Genomic DNA, 23,563 nt, shown 5'->3' with positions numbered 1-23,563 from the left:
GATTCTTGTAGAACTGGATGGTGGGCAACATTCTTTATTTTACAATCCCTTCCCTTTCAGTCTTAATTTCAACTGAGGTCTGGGGGCCATTTCATGACCAATTTGTCCCATGACACTAGGAATGTTCATTCCCAGGTCAGTCGAGGATTTCATTGATAGGCCACTCAATGTGCTATTACTGGACTAGGCCCTGTTAACAGTAACCAAAGACCTCTGGACTGCCTATCTCACTAGTCTGTTATGGTCCAGGAAATGGTTCCCTCTTGTTGCTTCTTCACATATCTAGAGTTACACTATCACACTCATTGATCTTATAGATCTATATATTGGTCAGTCATTTCAAGTTGCCTAATCATTAATTTTATCTGAGGCTCAGTCACACATTTGGTAATGCAAGAAACAATAATCTGGCAAAATAGGCAGAATATAAGAAATATATTGAGGGCTTCCCTCGTGGCCCAGTGGTTGAGAGTCCGCCTGCCGATGCAGGGGACACGGGTTCGTGCCCCGGTCCGGGAAGATCCCACATGCCGCGGAGCAGCTGGGCCCATGAGCCATGGCTGCTGAGTCTGCGTGTCCGGAGCCTGTGCTCCGCAGCGGGAGAGGCCACAACAGTGAGAGGCCCGCGTACCAGTTAAAAAAAGAAAAAAAAAAAAGAAGAAATATATCGAGTAACATTAATAAGGTCATAAGTAAGTATTTAAGCTAAGAACTTCCACTAGGTGTGGCCCAGTATTTACCCAGGTCGTCTGACCAGTCCATTCTGCACCAATCACTATCTTTAAGGGAAATTATACACTGGCATTGTACATAAAGTTCACCAAAGAGGTAGGCACATACAAGGCAAGTGGAGGTGTGTCATCATGACCCCTTACAGGATTGAGAAAGGAATGTTACCTTCTAAGAGTTACATGGCTGGCACCAGGAGAAAAATTGATATTTATAGTTGAGGAGGTATTTCTGCCATTGGGGAGGTCTAGTTAACGCACATGGAAGCTGCGCAGTGCACACTAGGGGGAGGGAGGAGGCTAAAGGGCAGAGAAAAAGTTTTATTTTTAAATTTTTTTTGGTTTTGCCTTAAAATCTGAATTTTTATTTCATCAACCCGAATAAATGCAGAATAAGCACAGATCACAGTATTCTCTGGGAGGAAAGGATTCTAGCCAGTTCTCCCCAAGTGAGTCTCTAGAATCAGGGCAACCCCAGTCACGGTTCAAAGGGGTTTGTTGTCTGTTTTTCCAGAGCCTGATACTGAGTCTAAATCTCTGGACAATTGGAAATGTATGAGAATAACCTTGGCAAGTTTGTAAACGAAGAACAAGGAGGAGAGATTAGCACATTAAACTCTTTAAGAGGTAATAATTAAATCAATGTGATAGTTTCAATAATAAGAAAATATTTCAGTGGAATAGGGTCCAGTAACAAAGATTCTTGCAAAAATATGAAAAGTTCCTATCTATCATTAAGAAGTTAATCCTCAGAAAAATGAGTGAAAGATTTAGAGGAATTCTTGGAGGGAGAAGACCATTCTGTTCCATGTTCATTCAGCACCCACCAGCAAACACAACAAATGTTTGTTGAATGAATGCTCATCTCTGGTAATCAGAGAAATGCAAATTAAAGTAACCACATATCGCATTTTACTTATCAGATTGGCAAAAATGAAAAATAAAAACCTGGTAATACCCTGTGTTGCAAGAGCATGAGGAAATGAGCACTGTCACGTGCTGATGGTGAGAGTGTGAATTGGTAACGTTGCCGAAATATCGGCTTCCTGTGCACCAATGCCGAACAGAAATAGAGACAGAGATTTTGGAGGAAGAGAGAGATGGCTTTATTTTTCTTCCATGCACAAGGGAAGACAGAGCATGCAGCGCCTCAAGAACTGTGCCCGCAGTTCAGGGAAGTGAAAAGGGTAAGTGAAAAGGATCAAAGTGGTGAATGTCTTGCATTCTTCTTCTTCTTCCAATATTTTAAAAGTTACTGCTGGCGTCAGGCAGCCTGGTAATTGGGTCTGTTCATCTCTGGGTTATCGGCCTGCGACCTTCTTTCTGAAATGTAAACAGCTAAGAGGGGTGATTTGCTACAAGAGAATGCAGCAAGAGTAAGTGCCAGGTGCAGGGTACAATTCATATGGAATCAGAGAGTAATTGGTTTTGCTTAGCTTTGTAAAGGACAAGTGTTTGTTAGTAGTAACAGCTGAAGTATAACCAAGATTGCTTAATTCTTTCAGGACTGTTTATGCTGTTTCCCCAGCCTGCTCATTGTTTCTTATTTTCTTTGTTTATCAGAAGATTTCTATTTTTGCTGCAACAGTAACAGTCTTTTGTGGTCTGTGATAGTACAAAACTGAATATAGCACAATCGTCCATTACTCAGGGCTCACTAAATAAACGAGGCTGCTTCCTCTTCCGAGCAACCTAAGGAGAGGGTAGATCCACGTGACCCGGAGTCCAGGATGCGTCATCGAGTGCGAACAGCCACAAATCACCAACTCTGCTATCACTTATATTTTTTAAAAGTGCGAGTCTCTACAGGAGTGTGCAACCGAGCTGTGAAAGGCCAGGCCTCGGAGAAGGAGTGGCGTGTACTCTGGAGGCGAGTGTTCTTTTCTACTAAAATCTTACACACACACACACACACACACACACACACACGCCCTGCGCGCTCCCTGGTGGGGAGAGTGGGAAAGGAGAAAGAAGGAAAGAATACAGTGTGGGGGTGGGGGTGGGCGGGGGGATCGGAGAGGACGGGAAGAAACCCGGAAGAGAGAAATGCTGAGATTGCCGGGAGGCAGATACCGCCCCCAACTAAACTGGTGATCTCCCCAGTCCTATCCGCCGCGGGGCAGTCCCTCCTGCAGCTGCTAGGGGCCGCCCGCGCTCGTGCTGGTGCCCACACGGGGCCTTTGCTGCCTGTGCTCGCCTTTGACATATCTTTGCACACAGTTCCTCACACTGTAGAGCTCTTCCCTCCCTTATCCCTTAGTTCTCTGCTGACACTTTCCCTGACTCCATCCAGGTCAAACCCTTTGGCGTGACGTCCCCTTCTAGCACCTCAGACCTCGCTTCCCTATTAACAGGATTGCCCTTGTGATTCATGTCTGCCATCCACCCAGGCTGTGGCTTCCTTGAGGGCACCACAGTACCTGTCTTGCTCCCCCTTGCACCCAGTGCCTAAGAAAATGCTTGGCACCTGAACAGGTGTAGCACTCAGGAGCCATGGCCTGTGCTGGAGGGAGGCAGGCCAGGGCACCAACACGGTTGAGGCCAAGCAGAGGGAATTTATTAGAGAGGCAGGGCGTAAACATATTTACACGGGTGCGCGGGGACATTAAAAAAAGCAGAGGCGGGGACGGGAGGTTCCGGGAGCGGCTCAGACGAGTTCCACCTTGGCATTGGGGTACACCGCCACCACGTCGTAGCCCTCGGGCGGCTTGACGCGCGCCTTGGCGTGGCTTTCGCAGTAGAGCCGGTCGTCCAGAAAGAAGTAACCGCGCTGCTTGAGGTTCAGGCCGCAGTCGCTGCACATGAAGCACTCGGGGTGGTAGAGCTTGTCCCGCGCCTTGACGATGGTACCCCTGACGGGTGATCGGAGAGGACAGCGTCAGCGGCTGATCGATCCGAGAGCACGCCCCCACTAAGGGCCTCGGGCGGGGTCAGGGGACCACAGGGGTGGGGGGCGGGTGGGGAAGACAGGGGAGGTACTCACACGATGCCGTGGCCGCAGCGCGTGCACTCCGGCAGCCCCTGCAGGCCGCTCAGCGGAGCGCCTAGCTTGCCCGCCGTGGGCTTGAGGTTCCGGGGGCCGCCAGGCCCGGGCCGTTCCCCTGAAAGCCAGAGCACGATTGGCAAGAGCCCGGTGCGGAGGTCAGAAAAGGGAAAAACTTCATTTCTGCGGAGTGTGGGGCTGGGCCCTGCTTCCGTAGCCACCGGCAAAGAGACTGGGATGGGGGTTGGAAGGGCGACAGGGGTTGGGTGGGAATGAGAAAGCCCGGGCGCAGCGAGGTGTGTGGGAGCGCGCTATAGACACGGGGGGCGGGGCTCATGGCCGGGAGGCCGGACGTGGGGTCGCAAAGGCGTGGCTTGGGCTGGTTGGGGGCGCGGAGTTCGGTACCTCAGGGATCGGGAAGGCGGGTGAGGTAAAATCTTACCGCCCTCGCCGGCCTCTAGCATGCCCTGCAAGTAGCGGAAGGAGCCTGACTGCTTGGGCTCCGCAGCCGTCGGCTCGGCCGACTCCCGAAGCATCCTGTACACCTCTGAGCCCAGGTCTACTCCGCAGTCGCGGCTCCGCGAAAGGCCTCTGGTCAGGTCAGTGCTGGGCGAAAGAAGATGCACTAAGGGACAGGGTTGCAGTACCAGTCTTCACTCTGCCAGCTTAAGGGTCTGGTGTGGTTTCATGAGTCAGAAGGCAATCAGCTGAGACCCAAGGATCAAGTGTTAAGGGTCAGGATGGGACCTGGTGTGAGATTTAAGGGCTCGGGGATTAGAATGGGATCTGGGTATGGCATCAAAGATTATGCCTCTGTACTACCTGTGGGGTGGAGACACGTGCAGGGTGCCCAACTGGGCCAGTAAAGTAGCCTCACTGCTGCTGCCATTGTGAGGGACTTGGAGGCGAGGTGACTGCCCGTAAGGAGATCCCAGGCCTGGCCTGCCATCTTCTGGCCCAAGCCCCGTGGCTGAGGGCCACCTGCTTGTCGCTGGACTGCCATCCTAGGAGAGAGAGGAGCCTGAGGCACTGGGAGACCCTCTGGGGTAGGCCCTCTGGCCATTCCTTGTACACCCACCCCTGCCCTGCTATGCCAAGCCTTCTTGGGTGTTGGCTGGCTACTCTTGCTCGGGCATATCTCGGCTATGGTGCCCGGTCAGGGAAGGGGCTTGTGGGGAAAGGCTGAGCCTTGGGCCTGGTTCAATCCCTGCAGAAATGAGAAATGCTCATGGAAAGTCAGACACAAAAACCTGAGTCCCTGAGACTCAACGTTGGCTCATGAGCCCTGTGGTGGTTCTGACTACCAGTGCCCATGGGGGACAGTGTTGGGGCAGGACCATCCCAAGAAGCTTTTTAAGGCCAGCATGTCTGGTTCTGAGTGTGTGGCTTCCTTCCAGAGGTGGTCCTGATACCAAGTCGTCTTCCCTGTCAGAACTGTGCTGGGTACTGGATGCGCCCATGGCTGGGAACGCAAAAAAGGAATTCCTGTTCTGCAGCCAGGAAGGGTCATCAATCATTGTGTCCCAAGACCCTTTAGTGGGAGCAGGCTGAGGTTTAAAGGTACCATTGTGAGGTCAGCCCCCTCCAGGCCTGTATTTTTTCCCCCATTTCCTGCTTCCCAGGCCAAAATAGGTGGCCTTCTGTAGACACAGCAGATAGGGGCAAAGGCTTGGCCAGGGCTCAAAGCTCCCCACACCACTACCCCACAGCCAGCCTGATGCCCACGGCTGAAACATTTGAGGAAGAATGCCCTGAAAATGCCTCCTCAGTCCATGAGAAGAGGTCAGAATCTCTGCAGGTGTGGTTTCTGAATTGGGACCTCAGATCTTTGTCGCTGCAGGGCCATGTTGCCCCTCGCTTGCAGGCACACAAGCCTGCCCTCAGCAGTGTGATAACAGGCATGCACACTCTCACAAGTACATTTACAGACATACCCATGCATGAAGGCAACACATAGGCACCAGCCAGTCCTCCACCTACATACACCTAATCACACAGACACAGTTACATATACTCGGAGCCAGTGCTGATCATGCTGGGGATGACAATGGTGACCTCCATGACACAGTTGGTGGCCAGAGCAGCCTGACTTTGGGGTGGGGCCCAAGAGCCCAGGCCATGAAGTTGTTCTCAGCCTCAGTCTGGGAGGTGACATGTAAATTTTTCCTCCCCTCTACAGTGTGAACAGGGATGCTAGGTGGGGAGGAAAGGACGCCTACCCTAGAGGGAAAGAGCAAGCCTTGGACTCGGTCAGCCTCCAGCTGGGGCACAGTTGAGCCTGCAGGGCTTTGCCCAAGCTGCTGCTTTCCACAGGCTCTGAGCTGGGCAGGGGCATGAGGAATGGGCAGACTAGCAGCTGAGTGACTGAATGGGGGTGGTGTCCCAACTTCTCCCACCCCAACAGACAAAGGAGAGGGGGTCTCTCGCTGCCCAGGTGGGCCCCCATCAACGAGGCAACAGCAGCAGAAAAACCTTTAGCCTTAGCCTCTGAGAAACCTGAGCACTCTCACACATGTGTCTGCAGGGCAGGCAGGCCGGGGCTGGCCTGGCCTCTAATGGGGACCAGATGGGCTATGGGCCATGGGGGCAGGGCTGGGCCCCATACAGAACAGTCTTCAACAGGAAGGGGGAGCTGGAGGGACCTGGAGGGAGGAAGCCCTCACTGACCCCCACCCAGCAGGGTGTGGGAGTTTATTGCAGGATCATCAGAGCCACCGCCCCTCCCATGGCCACCCATGCAGCAGCCTCTCTAGGTCTGAACTCAGTGGTTAGGACACACATGGTGACCTCAGTGTTGGTTTGAGTCTCAGCTCTATCACTCGCTCACTGAGCAAGTTACATCACCTCTCTGAATCTCAGTTTCTTCATCTGTGAAATGGGGATGATGGTTTCTATCATAAATTCCTCGTGGAGATAAAATGAGACAGTTGCATACAAAGAACTTAGCATAGTGCCTGGCACACATCCATTTTTGGATGAATGGCTGTCATGGGCATTCCTGAGCCCCCATTCCTGGATTTCCCTTCTCCATGGTGTGCCTGGTACCATGTGTTCCCCGTGTCTGAGTACCCGCCAGCTGCCGATTTGGTTGTTGAAGTCTCAGTGGGCTAGTCAGCAGCATGGGGGTAACTGCTAGCTTGTTCATCAGCTCCAGCATGACTGTGGTCAGAATCTAGGACACTCAACTTGGACAGAGGTGGGCACTAAATCCAGGTGAGCAGGTGGCACCTCCCAGAGGCCAAGCTCCAGCTCCCTGCTGGTCTGGAGAGGACAGGCTGAGTCCTGCGCTGCCTGCTGCACCTGGCTTGCCTTAACCTATCACCTGGTTCTCAGTTCAAATGCCACCCTCTCCGGGAAACCTTTTCTGATCACCATCCTTCCTCCACTCTGGGCTGTGTTCCCACGTAAGGGCTGAGAGAAGGAGACTCCGATGACTCTATATGGAAGGTGGGCCTGAAGCCCCAGTTGGTGAGTGCCAGGGTACCTTGTGCTGGTCTTAGGGCCAGCTGTCGTCTTCCCCTCCTGTGATGGCTCCAGCTGGGCCCACCGCCCTCCCCCCTGCAGGCAGAGGGTGGGAGCAGTATGGAGACAATGGGCCCTGTATCTGTGTTCCTGAGGACACGGCCCTACAGGGGCTGGGTGTGGGTGTTTCTGTCCCCCCTTCCATGGAGCTCATGACCTTTTAAGTACGAAAGGGGGGCAGCAGCTGAGGGGCTGCCCTGTTGCTTGTGGAAAACCCCCCCGCTTCCAGCCTGAGCCCCACAGCCTGGCCCTTGAGGAGGTCAGTGAGGGAAAGTGTGGGACAGAGGGAGCTGTTCTCCAGCCCCCAGCCCCACTGGCCCAGAGCCTCTCCTGGAGGACTCAACAGACTTGAGCTTCATATTCCAAAGCTCAGGCCCCCTTGTCCTATCCATCTTGGTACTTACACATGAGAGCTGGGCTCACACACGAGCTGGGGGCCTGTACTACACTATTCCTGTTTCGCCCATGTCAAGTCTGGGTGATTTGTCTATGCCCCCCAGCCCCTGTCCCCATGGGTCCATGGAACTACCAGAGCAAGCTTCTGAGACCCAGGTGTGGCCACAAATCTCTTCAAGAACAGCTGAGGTCCTGGGTAGAGGAAACCGAGAGCCTCTCTGTGCCCTCAGCCCTCACCTCTGCCCCCTGCCACCCCTGGGACTTTTTTCTCTGAACCTACGGTGCACAATCTCACCTCTGGGCCTTTGTATGTGCTTCACTTTGTATGTGGCACACTTCTCTCCATGCCCCTTTGCCTCCCTTATTCTTCCAGACCCTTAGGTCTTGGCTTGGATACCCCCTCTTCCAGGGAGCCCTCTCTGACCCCTTGAGTCAGATACCTACTCTGGACTCCTTTGACCCCTGGCTTCTTCCATCCCAGAACTGCTAGGTGCCTCTCCCCTTCCAGAACAGGCACTCCCTGCGTATGGTAAGCACCTGGCCTCAGGGATGCCAGCAAAAGCAAGGTAGGGAACAAATGTCAGAGAAAGATGGGGACTGGGATAGGGGGTGAAGGAGAGGCCATGGCAAATCATTCCCTCTGGTACAGCAAAGCCTCTGTGGAGAGATAGTGGATATGAGCAGGCCCTGGGGGCCATGGTCCCACATGCTGGGTCCCAAGTTCTGGCTCCATCATAGACCAGTCGAGTCTCCACCTTGCCCAAACTCAGTGGCCCAGAAATAACGAGTTCACTCTGGATACCTCAGCTTTGCCCACTTGGCCACCCCTCAAGCCCATGGCAAAATGAGGCCCTAAAGCAGCCTGGCTCCACCTCACGCTCCTTGAGGACAGCACCATAGCTGTGACTCTTGTCATACACAGAAAGGTGAATGAGCAGACAGGCCTGCAGCCTGAGGTCTGCTAGCTGCGATCATGGAATGGCCAGGAGAAAACTTCAGTCTTGGATAGGGCAAGGCAGTGCCTTATATTCTAAGGTTGGCTCTGGCCAGGTAGGTGCCCAAGGCTAGGATGAGACAGAAGAGTGCCCCATAGCCTGAGGTCACTCCACAGCCTATGGCTGTCCCCCACCCCTCCCCCAAGTCTGGTGACTTCCTCCTGATCTGGCAACACTGGGCGACAGAGTGAAACCCAGCTGGGTAAGAGGTAGCCCTGAGCCAAGGCCTGGCCCAGTCCCTGCCCACCACAGGCACTATTGTCCCAGAATCCAGGACTGCTTAGAGTACTGACAGAGCCCACAGCAGGTACCTGTCACCTTGGGAGCCCCTGATGGGGCATGGACAGAGCCCAGAGAAGCCTTCTGCTTCAGTCTCTGACCTGGGCATCTGAGAACCACCGTGAGGACATCCAATGCAGTTAAACCCGTGGACAAGGCCCGGCCTCTCTGCCCTGGGCTTGCTCTGAGCTAGGCCAGGCCAGGCCAGGCCAGGTGGTATATGTACATACCTGGGCCTCGGGATCGATGTGGATCCTGTGTGCCTGAGCCTTGCTGTCCTCTGGGGTATTGGGCCAGCTCCTGCCTTCAGGCCTGTGGCAGGAATTAGGATTGTCAGAAATCTCTGCTTACTAGCCCACCATGCCTGGGAACTAGGACCAAGAAGCGCTGGGGTCTGGGCCCAGGGCCACCTAGGACCAGGCTTCGTACCCTGCATGGATAAGGATACTACCCCAACTCTTTCCCCTGCGCCAGAATGCTGGCCTTCGTGGCAAGGAGACACAACTCTAGATCTGCCACTCACCTGGGGTAGGCTGTGTGCCCTTTCTCCACCAGCTGCTCCTTCCCCCTCTGGTCTGGTTCCTAGAAAGGAAGCCCTGCAGCTTCCCCACCTTTCCACCCTCTCTGTGGCCTATGGAAGCTCAGCATAAAGAGGGCCAAGCTCATGGCGGAGCAAGCCAGGCCTTACACGTTGATCAGCTAGGAGCCCATCAACTCATCCCGCTTCCATTCACAGCCTCTGATGGGGCCTGGGAGTCAGGCATCCGTGGGCCTAGGAAAAGTGGAATGGAGGCTCTGAGGGGTGCACCTCCCTTACTGCTGCCACTGGCAGAGTCATCATCAATGTCTGCCCAGCCCAGATGGGAAACAGGCCATTAGGAAATTCCTGCTTCGCCATAGAAACCAAAAGCCAAACACCACTCAGGAGGGAGAAAAACATCATAAACCTGCCATAAGTGGGGGCAGGCAGGGCCGAGAGGCTACAGGCCTGGGGCCCAGTCCTGCCACTGAGTAGTCCTGTGAGAAGGCAGGCCAGGAGGGTGTGTGGACCCCGGATTGGCAGGTGGGTGTGAGTGAGGCTGGTTACCCCAAAGGGGAATAATGTCCCCACGCTGCCCCACAGGGCCTCCTGGGTCTTCTCAGGGGTCTTACCACTGGGCTAGCAGCTCAACCCTGCCCCTGTCCCCCCACTCAGCAGAGGATTTTAACAATCTGATTACACGTGTAGTCCACACTCACTCTGCTCTTCCTCACCATTGCCCATTCCTTGGTCCCCTGCAGGCTACCTCTCTTCTCCACAGCCTTTCAGAGGCCTGTGGCCCCAAGGCTCTGCTGTTCTACCCCCCCACTGGCCTCTGGTTCCAGCCCCCTCAGCCAGGCGCCCAACTGACTGCCCTAACTCACACCTCTAACTATGGTCTCTGTGCACTCAGAATTCTGCTGGAATAAACCTAGGACATCTTGTGTGGCTATTTGGCCTTATACTTCCTTGAAGTCCTGCCCAGAAGAGAAGTACAAGCCTGCGGTCTGAAGATCAGAGGGTACAAAGTACCCAGAGCCATCTGAGTGGCCTAAAGGCATAAGATTGGAATGAGAGGCTTATTCATGTGTCAACCTCCACCCCCAGGTCTCCACACTTTAGGCTGAGCAGGCAGCTCCATCTGCCATCTTTAAGCCCACCAAAGGGTGGGCTGTACAAATCCACCTTGTATCCCGTGTAATAGGTGACAGGGACCTCACCAGAGGCCCCAGGGTTGCAGCTGATGCAAGGAAGGTCCTGGACCTACAGAACATGCCCAGAAATTATGGGTTAGCTTGGATTGCTGGATATCTGGCTCTGAGTTCCAGACAAAGTAAGCATAGCGGGGAAGCTGGGCCTTTACTTCACTTTTCATCCTGTGGAGAAGTCTGGAGGAGTACAGCCCTCTGTACGCAAGAGGGCAGGTAGGGAAGCTGGCCTAGGTAGAGCTCTGGGAGTGCTGGCACAGAGTAGCTCCCTCCAAGCAGCTCACCAGGCCAATCTTCCACAGACCCCATGTTGGGGGTTGTCTTTGGAGGCTCAGGCATAAGTCCTGGCACGACAGGCAGGATAGAGAGCAGGGTCAGAGGCCTTGCAGGTGAGAAGGCACCCAGGAGAAGAGATGCTGGCCCAGAAGATCAAGGTGGCCCCTGTGTCTTGATCCCCCAGAATCTGCATGTGTGAGAATTAGGGATAGGCGGCTGGGGGACAGGACATCAGGTTTTCATCCTGACGGAGCAGACCCTGTATGTCATCCTCACTCAATCCCAGATCCCCCATTTTGAAGTTGAGGAAGCTAAGGGGTCTGATATTAAATCACTAGGACAACACAGTTCTCAAGTGCAGAGCTGGGACTGGAACCCAGATCTGTGATAGGAGAGAGTGTGCTCTCACCTGCTCCATGGCCAGGCAGCATCTGGGGGCTCAAATACCCAGTGTGGAACAGGTCAGTGGACCCCTGGCTCCATCCATGCCTGGCTTGGAACAAATGGCCAGGGAAGGAAGGAAGGAAGGAAGGGGGACCTCCACCCTGCCCCCACCCTGCTACCCTCCCCTGATATCATTCCCTCTGTGGACCTCCTGAATCAGGCCCCCTGTGAGCCTCCCCTGCCCCTTGTCCCACTACTATCAGGGCTTCCCTTATTCAGCCATGCAGAGTCAAGGCCAGAGGTGAATCAGGGCCCAGGAACCCAGCCAAGTTGGGTGGCCTCAGAGGCCCCTCGTGGGCAGAGCAGTGCTGATGCTTCCCCCAGCCAGCCTGTACCTCGGTCTCAGAGAGGGTGATGAATGTGATCCTGCTTTATGGAGAAGGAAACCCAGGCTCACAGAGGTCATCTGGTGAGCCTAAGAGCCCAAAAAGTCTGGAAGAGGGCCAGCTCTGCTGAACTCCCAGGACAGAGCCTCCTCACTGCGGGCCAGGTGGAGTGTACAAGGCCCTGGACTTGCAGCTGGGCCCACTCAGCGCCGAGAGCAGAGTCAGGGGTCCTGACTTCAACACGGACCTGGGCCAGACATAAATGGGGCTACTTCAGAAGGCTTCCCACCATGTTTAACGGCTCTGAGCCCATGGATTACACCCTGCCCTGCTGGCTCTAAGGCCTGGTTAGCCGTGTTGTGGTTTGGGGAGGATTCACCTACACACATCCACATGGGGTCGTGGAAAGTCGCTGTTAACAGTGAACATGGCAGAGCTGAGCAGTTATGTCTGACTTCCCTGGATCTAGGCAAGACAGGTTGGGGGGGAGATCCCGCCCAGCCCGGACCCAGCCGACTGCCATCAGCCTGAGCAAGGCTGGAGATGCCCCAGGTAGACCTTCCATCCTGGAGCATGTCCAGGGCACAGATGGGGCTTGGTGACCCCCCAATCCTCCCCTTCCTGATGGGCAGTATAACATTACACAGTCCACGGCATCCAGATTTAAGCAGGGCAGAGGTTTGGGCCATAGTGGGGACAGCTGAGGCAGGGCAGCTGTGGGGCTCGTAGAAGTGGTCAGCAGTCAAGCAGAAGGAATGGAGTCTTTGGGAGTGAGAGAGACCTGAGGTCAAATCTTGCTTCACCAGTGCTCTGCTGTGTGACTTGAAGCACCTTCCAAACTTTCTGAGTCTCAGTTGTCTCACGTGTAAAGTGGAGACTATATTAGGTTTTACCTTATCGAGTTGTTTTGACAGTTAAACAAGGTGTTGAACGATAAAATTCTTTGAACTGGTCATCAAGCTCGTCACTCATGGGTGGGAAAAGGACTGAAATCACACACACCTCACCCCCGGTTTGAGGCTACTCAAGGTCTTAGTTCAGCCCTGATTTTGGGCTGCCTACCCCCTGCCATAAGTCCCCCAACATAGTTCCAGCCATAGGTTAAATGGGGGCTTCTTCCTCTCTTAAGCCACCTGCATCTCCAAACAGTGCCTGTCAAACCCCTGTGAAAGTGCTGCTCCATAGGAGTGGGGTGCCAGGAACTGAAGCAGAGAGGCTGTGTGAGGCCCAGCTCACCCAGGATGTTGGCCACCCAGAACCGAGCCTGCCCTGATTCACCCGCATCATCCTGGCCCAGCCTGCCCTGTGCGTACCTGCTCACGGAGAGTATGAGGTGGTCATGGCAGCCCTTGATGCGGTTCTGTGCCTCCAGGTGTGTCATGAGCTCTGTGCTCTCACCATTGATGGCCTGGATCAGGTCTCCAGGGCACAGTGCAGCCAGGGCAGCCTTGCTGCCAGCATGGACCTGTGGATGGACAAGCCAGATGGCTGGACATTGGTCATTATGTGGCCTTGCTGTGGGCTCTGTTCTAGACCCCTTCCAACCTCAGAACTGGGCCAGTGTAGCCCTGCTGCCAATGTGACCTGTGGGTGGGCAAGTTGAGTTCCCACACGGCTTTGCTGAAGCCTCTGCTCTAAACAAGCCCAACTCCAGCACCTGGAGGTCTGGTGAGGTATGAAGGGCATATGAGAGGGGCTTCCTCTGGGCTGGGACAAATGGGATGTCACTCTTGCAGCCTGCATACATGCAAGGGACACAGAAGGATATGTGCTCTCCATCAGATACAAAGCATGGACATGTCACATGTACCCTGTATTGCCCCACCCAGACAGACCACATAGTAGCCCCTTGACCTGATGTTCAAACCCTTAGTGACCTTTTTTCTTCTCATCCCCACCCCTCCACATTTACCTCCACACACCCACACTCTATCCAGACCATCTGAACGTCAAGGGGGTACTCACGGGTACCAGATAGCTCTCACCTTCACACTTCTACAGATGCTGTTCCCTCTACCTGGAACACACTTTCCTTTGACCCCAAACCCTAATTACCAGCTTACGCCTCCTCATCCTTCAGGTCTCAGGCTCTCAGCAGAGGCCATTTCTCCTGGAAGCCTCTCCTCTGGGGTCCCACAGTACCCTGTGCACCCCCTTTACCACTCTTCTCCCATAACATTGTTAGTGCCTCATTCTGTGCTGTCACCTCCCCAGGCAAGTCGAGGGTCATCTACTTTTAGCTGCCAGCCTGCACTCCCGGGTCACAATTTCACCTCCCTTTCCTCCGGAGGACAGGCACAAAGGCCACCCCAGTGCCACTGTTGATCCCAGAGGGTCAAGCAGTGTCCACATCTGGAGCCTCCTACAATGCCGGTCCCTTGACATGTGCCACATGAGGTTGGGAATAAGCTCACAGGAGGCCTAAGTAAGCAGCCTCGGGAGGGAATTCAGGCAACAGGACATCCTTTACCCTGTCCCTGGTCCCAGCACAACCTTTGGAAAGAGACTTTAGGGACCCTCATTCCTCCCAGCCTCTCAAGCTGTGGCTCAAGAGCTGTCAGTGGCACTGTCCCTGTTGGGGTGGGAGCTCCTGGAGGCCTGGCCAGGCTCAGCTTAGCCAGTTCCCTGTAGTGAGTGGACAAAGCTGAGGTGCTGGCAGCTCCTTGGCTGGAGTCCTGGTGTGGGTACTGCCAAGCAACCTGCCCTGAAATAGGCTGCCCCAAGCAATGTTCTTCTGGAGCATGCTACCCTCAGCCAACCAGCCCACCATTAATGTTCCTTTGTAGGGCATGGGCACCTACACAGGCCTGTCTTCCCAGGGAAGGCACCCACTTGGCACCATCCCACCCTCCCCCCAAGGCCCTGCTCTAGGCCCCCTCTCCTACACGGATACCTGCTCTGTGACATGGCCTGGGCTCAGTGCTTTAGCCATAACTAGCTCATGGCAACCTCTCAACCACCTGATGAGACAGAGGCTGTTCTCATTCCTATTTTCAGATGAAGAAAGAGAGGCTTTGGGGATGGGGCGTTTTGCCCCAGTCCCCATGCTGGAGAGGAGTCTTCTTCCTCAGGGGGGTGGCTAGCTGCAGGATGACTCAGCCAGCACAAGGGGTGCATTCAGGCCCCTGTGGGTGGAGGAAGTTCTCGAAAGCAGGGGTGGCTGGGACTCTGCCAGTTCCGTTAGCTTGGGAGCTCTGGTCAGAGAGGGTGTGAGGCCAGGAAACCGTGACTCTTCCAACTGCCTTTACATGCATTGTTTCATTAGTCCTCAAGGCAAGCCTATTTCCTAGATGAGGAAACCAAGGTCCAGAGAAGTACAGGACACTCAACTGATAAACGGCAGAGTTAGGATTTCAGTCCAGACCAACCGATTCCAAATGCTATGCTCTTAACCAGTGTGCTTTTCTGCAAAAGGGAGTGAGGGGAGAGACAGTGTCCCAAGTAGAAGGATCAGCATGTGTAATGGCTCAGCTGGGAGTGAAAGTAAAAGCAGGCTCCTGTGGCAAAAATATCACCAAAATATCGGTGAGGAGAGAGTGGAAGAGATGAAATCAGAGGAAAAAGCAGGGACCAGACCTACAGGCCTTGTAGGCCCAGGCGAGAGGATTCTAAACAGGGAAATCACAGGACAGAGTTGAATTCAGGCTGATCCTTCTGGCTGCTGAGTGCAGGATAAACAGACAGAAGGAAGAGAGAGGGGAGTGGTGAAGTCAGCTGGGAGGCTGGGGCGTGAACCAGCCCCTTCACCTATAGCAGCGACATTTAAAGCCCCTGTGTCACTCCACCTGGCCTAGAGGCAAAAAGCCCCTACAGGGAGCTGGGCATACAGTTAGTGGTGTTCATTCCAGGCACTAGCTTCTAGGGACCTGGTAGCAACAACCCATTAGGATTCCAAGGCCAGTAGTCACTATAGTTTGTGAGGAAGGAGCCCTGGGCAATGTTTGGGGGGGCTCCCAGAGGCTTTGTGGGCTGAGGTTGCATAGTCCCAGCTCTGCCAGGCAGCCAGCCTCCTCTCTGTCTGAGTGTGGCTGTCTCCACTGGGTGGGGGAAGTCCCGTAAGCATGGGAGGGATCGGGTCTTGAACCCCCTCGGTGAGGACACTCCCACATATAATCAGTGTCTGTAGACCTGCCCTTGAGGTACCTGCTGGGCAAGCTGTGGCCTGTGTCTCCTCAGCCCCGTAAATCTCCCCAGATCCCACCCAAACCCAGGCTCAGCCATCCTGGCTCCTCAGGCCTTAGCTGCTGCTCTGAGACTTTGGGGGGACAAGGCGGGGGTGTTCTTCCTGGTAAACCCTTTCCAGCCTGTCTGCCTGCCAGCGGCCTGCATCCCGATTAGCTCCAAACAAGGCCACCGCTGTTGCTGCCGCTGTGACGTGTGGAGGCCTTTCCTCGGCGGGCAGGCAGCCGCGTGGGCAACAGATGTCTCTGCTCCCTGCTGCCTGCGGCCGTCAGCCGCTGCCACTTAGCCTGTCAGCGGCCTCACGCCCAGGATGCCTGGCCCACCGGCTGGCCTAGCACCCCCAACAGCCTGCCTTGGTGGTGGACACACAGCATGACACTCACTGGCAGACACAGATGTGCACGCTCTCTCTCTCTCTCTCTCTCTCACACACACACACAGGCCCCCAGCAGGGCTCTCTCAGGGAAGTGGGAGATGAAAGGCTCCCGGATGTGTTGAAGGCCCACCTCACTCAGCCCCAAAGGACCTGGTGGCCATGGGGTGAGGGCAGATGTGGGAATCCTCCCAGGACAGCTGGGCCTGCCTGTCACCCTGGCCCCCAGAAACAGGATTCCATGATTCCATGCTCCACCAGGTGCCCACCCCTTCCCCTAAACTGGAAAGAAGACTCTGAAAGCCCAGCCAGCTTGGTCCAGCCCCCATGGTGAGAGGTGGCGGAAGGGTGGGGGGAAGGTGCTCTCAGTTCCCCCGATACAGGGCCCCGAAGACCAGAACAGCTTGTATGGGGTCAAGGGATGGCCCCAGGTCCCCTTCTCTCTTCCCTTCAGACTGGGAGCCCCCAAGGGCAGGGCCTGGGTTCTCTCCTCTTCTGTCCCCTAGGCTGGGACCCCCAGGGGCAGCGTCTGAGTCCCGTCTTCTGGCCCTTCAAATATGGGACCCCAAGGCTGGGCCAGGATCCTGTCTTTCCCAGTTTGGTCACCCCCCTCTGACAGGGCCCGAGTCATGTCCTCTGTTCCTCTGTCCTCCTCAGATTAGCCACCGCCTGGGGTGGTGCCCCCTCCTCCTCCTCCTCTGCCTAAACCTGGGGCAGTGCATGGCCACAGAAACTTGAGGAACTGGGTGGAGGTTATCCTGGCCCCTGGCCTTGTGTGTCTTGTGGCAAGGGGGTCTCACAACTGCATAGTCAAGTCTCCCTTTCCCTGGAAGCCAAAAATTCCTCCTGGTCACTTCCCCTTAGGACAACTGAGGTCATGGATGAGAGACTGACCAAAACCAGAGTGGGGAACTGGATGGATCTTTCTTTCTTCAGTTTCAGAGAGGACCCCAGACCTCCTTGGGATCACTCAGCTCTACTGGCAGGGACCCTTGATAAGCGGAGTCTCTCAAGTCATCTCGCTTGAAATTTTCAGGCTCGGTTCAGTCGAAGCAGCATCTCTGGGCCTCTGGAGATCAGTCCAGATCTCTGGCCCATGACTTTGGCCTGCAGTGAGTCCCCCAGAATGAGGCCAGCAGGGAGGCTGGTTTGTGAACTCTTGGGGGGAATCCTTCAAGGGATAAGGGCAGGTAGGCCCAGCGGGAGGGGGAGGGGGCTGTGGCGACGCTGCCCAGCCTGGAAGCCTCCTCTACAGCCTGTGGGTCACCGAGGCCAACCCTTGGCCTTCGAGCCTCCAGGACGTCGGGGATCCGGGTCCCGGGTGGACTGTAAGGACTGGGTCTCAGATTCAGGACCTCCCCGCCGCCCTGTGTCTGCTGGACTCACCCGCGAGATGGTGAGGGGTACGCTGAAGTCCCGGCCGCCCACCAGGCGGAAGCCCCAGGGCGAAGGGCCGCGCAGGGTCACGGAGTGGGGCATCGCGAGCCGGAGCTGCGGCCGGAGCTTGAGCCGGACACTGAGGAGCCGCCGCCGTCGCCGCCGCCGCCGCCGCCTGGACGCCGCGCCCCGCCCCTGGCCCGCCCGCCCCCGTACCCCCCTTCGCCCGGCCCCCGCCCCTGCTCCCCGCGCGCCGGGATTGGCCCCGCGGCCGACCCGACCCTCCCACTTCGGGGGGCTCAGAGGACCCGCCGCTCAGCCCCGGCCGCCTGCAGCCCGGCACCCCCGCCAGGTTCTCAGAGAGCCGGGACTGGAACGGCCCGACGTCCGAGATCCTGCCCCGGCCTCCGCTCTGCGGGCCGCGGACCGGAGCCCGGCTGTGGAAGCTCAAGCCTGGCCCTTTGAAGTCGCCTCTGCGGGGCGGCGCCCCAGCCCGGGGAAGGATGGGGGGCAGGGGCAGCCCAGATGGGGGATGGGACCGTGCCTTGCTCCGAAACCTCCTCAAGGTCCTGGCAGGCAAACCTGCGACCCCACCCCTCAGTGCGAGGAGTCCTCTGAACAGCGAACGAGCACTGATGGGGAGCCCTGGGCCTGAGCAGGCCTGGGCCAGTGTCACAGACCCAGGATGACAGCGGGCAGTGCCAAGTATGGGAGCAGGAACAAAAAAGTACCCAACCTCATTTGGAGAGGTCAGGAAGGCTCTCTGAAAGAGGTGACCGCTGACTTGAGTTTAGAAGCAAGGTGCCCTGTCTTGTCCTTCCAGGTGTCATTGCTTCCCCAGGACACTCAGGCCTTCTCCAGCTGCCCTGTCCTTCCAGGCCTTATCCCTGCGTACATGACCCCTTTCCTTCCTCCCTTGCAAGGAGCTTTGTTTCCCCAGGCTACCTAGAAAAGGAGCAGCTAGGGTAGCTGGGGTCTTGGCTGTGCCACGTTGGAGGTGTGTGAAGTACTGAGGGGAGTGGAATTTGGGGCAGCCCTTCTCTTGGGACCCTCCCTAGTCTTCTCTCCACTCTCAACCATTGTCCTCCAGGAACAGCCTTTGCAGGTGCCATGGCCTAGCCAGGGCCCCACTTACCACTCTCAGACCCTCCTGGACACTTTGGTCTGGCTACATCAGGGCGGCACTATCTGTCGTTCCAGACCCTGAGGGGCCCCTAATTTAGCCATTCTTGATAACCCTGTGTGCCCTCTTGTTCAAGTTCTGTTATGGATGCTGCCCTTGGGATGCTAACAGGTTATGGGGTAAGATGTGTCTGTGGAATCTGTAACATCTCAAGAAGGAGGATGCTTGAGAGGCACAAACTTAGGGTAGTCCAAGGAAGTGCGGTGCCCTTCAGGGTGGAATATGGATGCCTCTCTGGGAGACGGGGTGCTGCTGTCTGTTCAGCTGGCAGAGAATCATGAGTGGTGTGTGTGGCAGTGGTGTGTGTGTAGGAGGATGTATATGGGGGTGTGTGTGTGTGTATGTGTACATATCCAGGGAGTGCCAGCCATTGGGCTCTCAATACTGTGAGGGAGAAGGTTTCTGCTCAGCTCTGTACAGACTTAGGCTCAACGGGGACCGAGTGGAAGGGCCAGTAAGAGAGTTGGCTGCTGGATGGTCTCTTGGGAACCCTTAGGCCAGAGGCTCCCCAGGACTTGGACCCCATTGAATGATGTGAAGATTGGGGGCAACTATCACTATCACTGACTGTCTGAGGATTAAGTGCACAGCATGGCTGGGTGGTCAGAAACCTCATCGGGACTCCAAGAGCCATGGTGAATGAAAATGGTGCAGAGCTTTGCTGTGGGGAGGGGGACCTCAGGAGTCTGTGGAAGTTCCTGCCCAAGGCATCCCATAGTGGATTCCTGAAACTCTTCCTTAGACGTTGCTTCCTTCTCCCAACTTACACACCCACAGGGACTGCCAACCCCACCACCCACCGTCATGAAGTCCCTTCATTACCTTCCTGTTTACTTCCATTTGTGGGGGAGCGTATCACCCCCTTGCAGAAGTGGTCCTCCCGAGTATGACTTTCCTAGCCCTTCAGCATCTGGGCTGTGTAATCCATCTCTGAAGGCTTCTCGCAGAGGGTTGAAGACAGGGGTGTGGTGGGGAGTGGCTCTTCTAGAATCAGGCGAATAAACTTTCCCCATTTCACTGAGCAGTTTCTGGGGTAGTTTCAGGGTCCATGCCAGTCATCCCCCACAGTGGGTCCTTGATGGCAAGGTGTGGTCCTCTTGAGAGGACATCAGAGACCCACTTCTGACAGCACCCTCCCACAGGACACAGGCCTGGACAAGGCTATGCTCCTGAAGACTGGAAGCAGCCCTTCTTAGGGGCCACACTGTAGGCTCATTCCTGAGATACCCTGCATCTTGGACAGCAGGTTAGACAAGCTGCTACAAATGTATCCCCAATACTCCCTCCAGGAAACTCTCAGAATTTCCTTTTCACACTTAATGCCCTTGTTCCTGGGGGATTGCTGTATTGCTGAATCTCTATCATGCTGGAGCACCAGGTCATGGGACAATTTACAGGGTCTGGGAGCCTTCTCCAAGGTGGGGATGGTGGTGGCTGAGTCACACCTCACCTCTGCCCTAGTGGCCTTCACTTGTTCACTGCACACCCCACCAGGCATCTGTGCTGCTGAGTATAACCAGACTGCTCATTTCATGCATTCTTTATTCATTCAACACAAACGTATTGGGTGCTTTCCATATGCCATGGCCTATTCCTGCCCAGCGCTGTGGTAGGGGCATCCATGGGGACAAGGACTGTGTCTATCTTATTTATTTACGTTTCCCCAGCACCCACAGAGAGCCTGGCACACAGAGGGTGTTCAAAAACATTTGTTAGTAACAATATTATTACCGTTATGGGAATTATTATCACAGCTCACCCCCAGGCCACAGCCCAGAGAGAGGCAGGGAGGGCATGAGGGGGCCCAGGAGGGGGAAGACTTCTGCTCCTGCTGTCTTGGAGGCACACTCAGTGGCCCTGTCTTTCAAGGGAGCCCCAAGTAGCTCAGGGCACTATGCCTAGGTCTGCTGTGTGTGGCCAGGTCTGTCCAAGGTCAGGAGAAACTACAATGCTTTTTCCCCAATGGACTGGCAGGCTCCAGCAGGAGCAGATGCCCTTGGAAGATGCCTTTGGGACTGAGCCCAGGGTGAGCAGGAGGGAAGGGCCAGAACAAGAACAACCTCAGGCTGAGGTTGAGGCCCACCCTGGGGACCATGCAGAGTTGGAAGCAGCCCTGGGTGGAGTGTGTAGTGAAGCTGATGGAGCAGCCCTTTAGGATACCTTCCTGTGAGGTGCCAGGGGCTGCCCAGAGAGCTCAGACCCTAACCTGCCCTGTCCTGGCCCCGTGACCACAGGTCTCTGGGTAGAATCTGCTCCATTCAGGCCAATACATCCTTCCTTCAAGGCCGAGTTCTCTCCCTTCAGTCAATAGCTTGGATTCCAAGGGGATCTGAATCTTGATGGGGCATTTCCTCTTCATGGGATGCCCACTCCCCAGTACTGGCCACTCCAGGGCTCAGAGGGTAGCCAAAGAAGAACCTGAGAAGCCCTCATTTCAGTGTGGTCTAATGTGGCCTAATGTGGCCCGACTCCCAGGTCCCATGGCCTCTGGCCTCCTTGGGGTCTGCTCTCCAAGAGGCCTGCTGGTCAAGGCTAGGAACCTGTGAGTCTGTAGGGTGGAGAGGACAGCAGTCTGTGGCAGGGCTGGATGGGAAGGGGCTACGTGGGCCTTCTGCAGGGCCAGGGCTTGGCGCCACAGTGGTAGGGAGCAAGGCAGGCCTAGGCAAGGTTTGAGGGGCTCTGAAAGGGGTGAAGGCAGCCAGGGGCATGGGCACCAGGCGACATCCAAAAGGAAGGTCTGGGGTGGTGTAGCTTTTGGGCTGGCTGAGGATCTGATGCCCCACATATCCTGGGATGACAAGGCTAGTCAAGGAGGCAACAAAGCTGGCCTTTGAGCTGCGTTTGGTGCAGCAGAACACAGAGGAGGGCATGCCTGTGACAAAGGGAGTTTCCCAGCTCTAGTTTTGTGCCATTCGATCCCTCAACAAACTCTTATTGAGTGCCTGCTGTGTGTCTAGCCTAGACCTGATTCGCTAGACTTGGAGGTGTGGTGGGGACTCCCCACTCTGCTGCACCTCCTCTGGGGGCTGAGAGGCTAGAGGCTCTAGAGAGAACCAGTCTCTGAAGGTCCAAACAGGGAGAAAGCCAATTCTAACAATTGGAGCCTAGTTACTGGCCCAGAGCCAGATTCCAGGGCGGACACGAAAGCAGAACCAATTCTCATCAGGAAACCGAGCCTTGGAAAGGGTGAGCGTCCAACCCAAGCTCACATAGCTTCTAAGCAGTTGATCATGGGTTTAGACGCTGCATTGGTGACATTGCCATGCCCCTTGCACCAGGGACTAGACGTGTCTCAGTCATACTTGCAATCCCCAATAGCACCCCTGTCAGACCTGCTTTGTCTCTGTTTTTACAGAGAAAACCCATCTGCTCTGGGACCCAACAAAGGGACTGCCACGCAGCAGGGCGGGGCAGGTTTACCCAGCTGGGCCCAGGGAGGCCCTGGCCCTGAGGCCTGGGAGTGGAGGGTGTTGGGAAGAGTGGAGGGAAGCAGCAGACAGGTGGGAGAGCCAGGGGCAGCTCAGCCCAGCCCAGGCAGGGAGGTGACAGAACAGGCTGTGGGAGGTGGCGGTGAGGCCCATGTAATTGAGTGCTGTGCTACTGGGGCCTCAGGAAAGCAGCTTACAAAGCCACCATAGTCTCAGCCCCTGCCTCAAGGACACCCCCCATCTTACCCTCCCTCCTACTTCTCATTCAGACCAGAGGGTGCAGGCAGCCTGCCCTAGATCACCCAGCCTCTCCTAATACCAAATGCCTCAGTTCTACCTGTAGCCCCAAAATAGAAGTCCAGTGCAGGTGTTCTCAAATTTCCAGCTTCCCCTGAGAGTTGAAGGCTTCTATCAGCCAGCCACACTGGTCCCTGTGCAGAGAAAGTACCTCCTTTTACAAATCAGCTTCTCCAGGCAGAACAGCAGAGGGATCAGGGAGCAACTGGACTGTTCATTTTGCTCCCTGGACGCTGTTGGCCCTGGCCCGATCATCACCATGCTCTAGCATAAGCAGGACTATTCCCTCTGCAGCTCAGGAGGAGAGACATGGCTGTCAGGTGCAGGTAAGGCTCTACCAAAGGTGCAGGCATGACAGAGAGGAAACAAGCATGGGAAGCAGCCCAGGAATCTAATCATTGGGGCTCCTGAGACACACACCTCTATTTGTCTGTCAACTTGGGACTTGTTCCCTGGGCCTGGACTCCTGGCACAGCTTAGCTCTACCCCAGTCCACACATCCACAGACACTCACATTTGGCAGTGACCTGGCCAGGATACTCTGTTCTCCTGGCTGAGGACTTTCCTCCTCTTCCTGACCATTAGAGCTGACACCCAGGCCACTCAGGGAGAGCAGAAGTGGTCCTGGCCACTTGCATATTTCTAAGCTCTCAGTGAAATAAAAATGGAAAAAATGTGAAAATAGTGTTTTAAGAATCATGGCATATGTTATTTTTGCTTTGGTCATTTATTCAACAAATATTTTTGAGAGCCTCCTATAGGTCAGGCATTGTTTTAAGCCTGAGTATCAAACAATTGAATGTCTGTAACACACATAAAAATGTGTAGCCTCATTTGGAGATAACTTCAGAGATTTAAATTCTAGTCTTCCTAGTCCTTCTCCCCGAGATGAACCTTAACAGCCCCTACCCCTCGTAGTTTTCTTACTGGTATAGATTTGGCCTCTGTCCCCGGCTACCCAAGAGTCTTGGGGACCACAGTGAGATTGGTGGAAGCCGTGAACCCTTCCTCAGGAGTCCAGCAAGCATGGCCCTGTTTCCAGCCTG

The 23,563-nt window shown here is 55.3% G+C and overlaps 2 protein-coding genes across 13 annotated transcripts in view; one reads left to right on the top strand and one right to left on the bottom strand.

Moving 5' to 3' along the window:
- Positions 1 to 1,795: 1,795 nt before the first annotated feature.
- Positions 1,796 to 17,765, bottom strand: PDLIM4 (PDZ and LIM domain 4). Of its 2 annotated transcripts, XM_022588751.3 has the most exons (7): positions 17,619 to 17,765; positions 12,991 to 13,142; positions 9,134 to 9,215; positions 4,534 to 4,715; positions 4,154 to 4,317; positions 3,712 to 3,829; positions 1,796 to 3,580 (listed from the first exon to the last, which is right to left on the bottom strand). In XM_022588751.3, the coding sequence occupies exons 1-7, from the start codon at positions 17,709 to 17,711 to the stop codon at positions 3,376 to 3,378; spliced, it is 996 nt and encodes a 331-aa protein (XP_022444459.2). In that variant the 5' UTR covers positions 17,712 to 17,765; the 3' UTR covers positions 1,796 to 3,375. The 2 variants fall into 2 exon arrangements, with proteins under 2 accessions (XP_022444459.2, XP_022444460.2); XM_022588752.3 differs by lacking the exon at positions 3,712 to 3,829 and having other exon boundaries at positions 3,397 to 3,580; positions 17,619 to 17,743.
- P4HA2 (prolyl 4-hydroxylase subunit alpha 2) overlaps positions 1,806 to 23,563 on the top strand; it is a 78,558-nt gene continuing 56,800 nt past the window's right edge. For 3 of the 11 annotated variants that reach the window (XM_022588740.3, XM_089909296.1, XM_022588741.3), the window contains exon 1: positions 1,810 to 1,915. In XM_022588740.3, coding sequence (XP_022444448.1) covers positions 1,829 to 1,915 — 87 coding nt within the window. In that variant the 5' untranslated portion in view covers positions 1,810 to 1,828. Of the gene's footprint in view, positions 1,916 to 2,379; positions 2,599 to 23,563 lie in introns of all 11 variants that reach the window. The other 8 variants (XR_016392765.1, XM_089909289.1, XR_016392764.1 and 5 more) reach the window with 6 other exon arrangements.

This window comes from Delphinapterus leucas, chromosome 3 (genome assembly GCF_059928025.1).
Source record: "Delphinapterus leucas isolate spDelLeu-1000000601 "Yukka" chromosome 3, BTC_Dleu_Yukka2, whole genome shotgun sequence".
Classification (NCBI taxonomy): Eukaryota; Metazoa; Chordata; class Mammalia; order Artiodactyla; family Monodontidae; genus Delphinapterus; species Delphinapterus leucas.
Note: the sequence above shows the minus strand (reverse complement) of the source record. Positions and strands in the feature narration are given on the sequence as shown.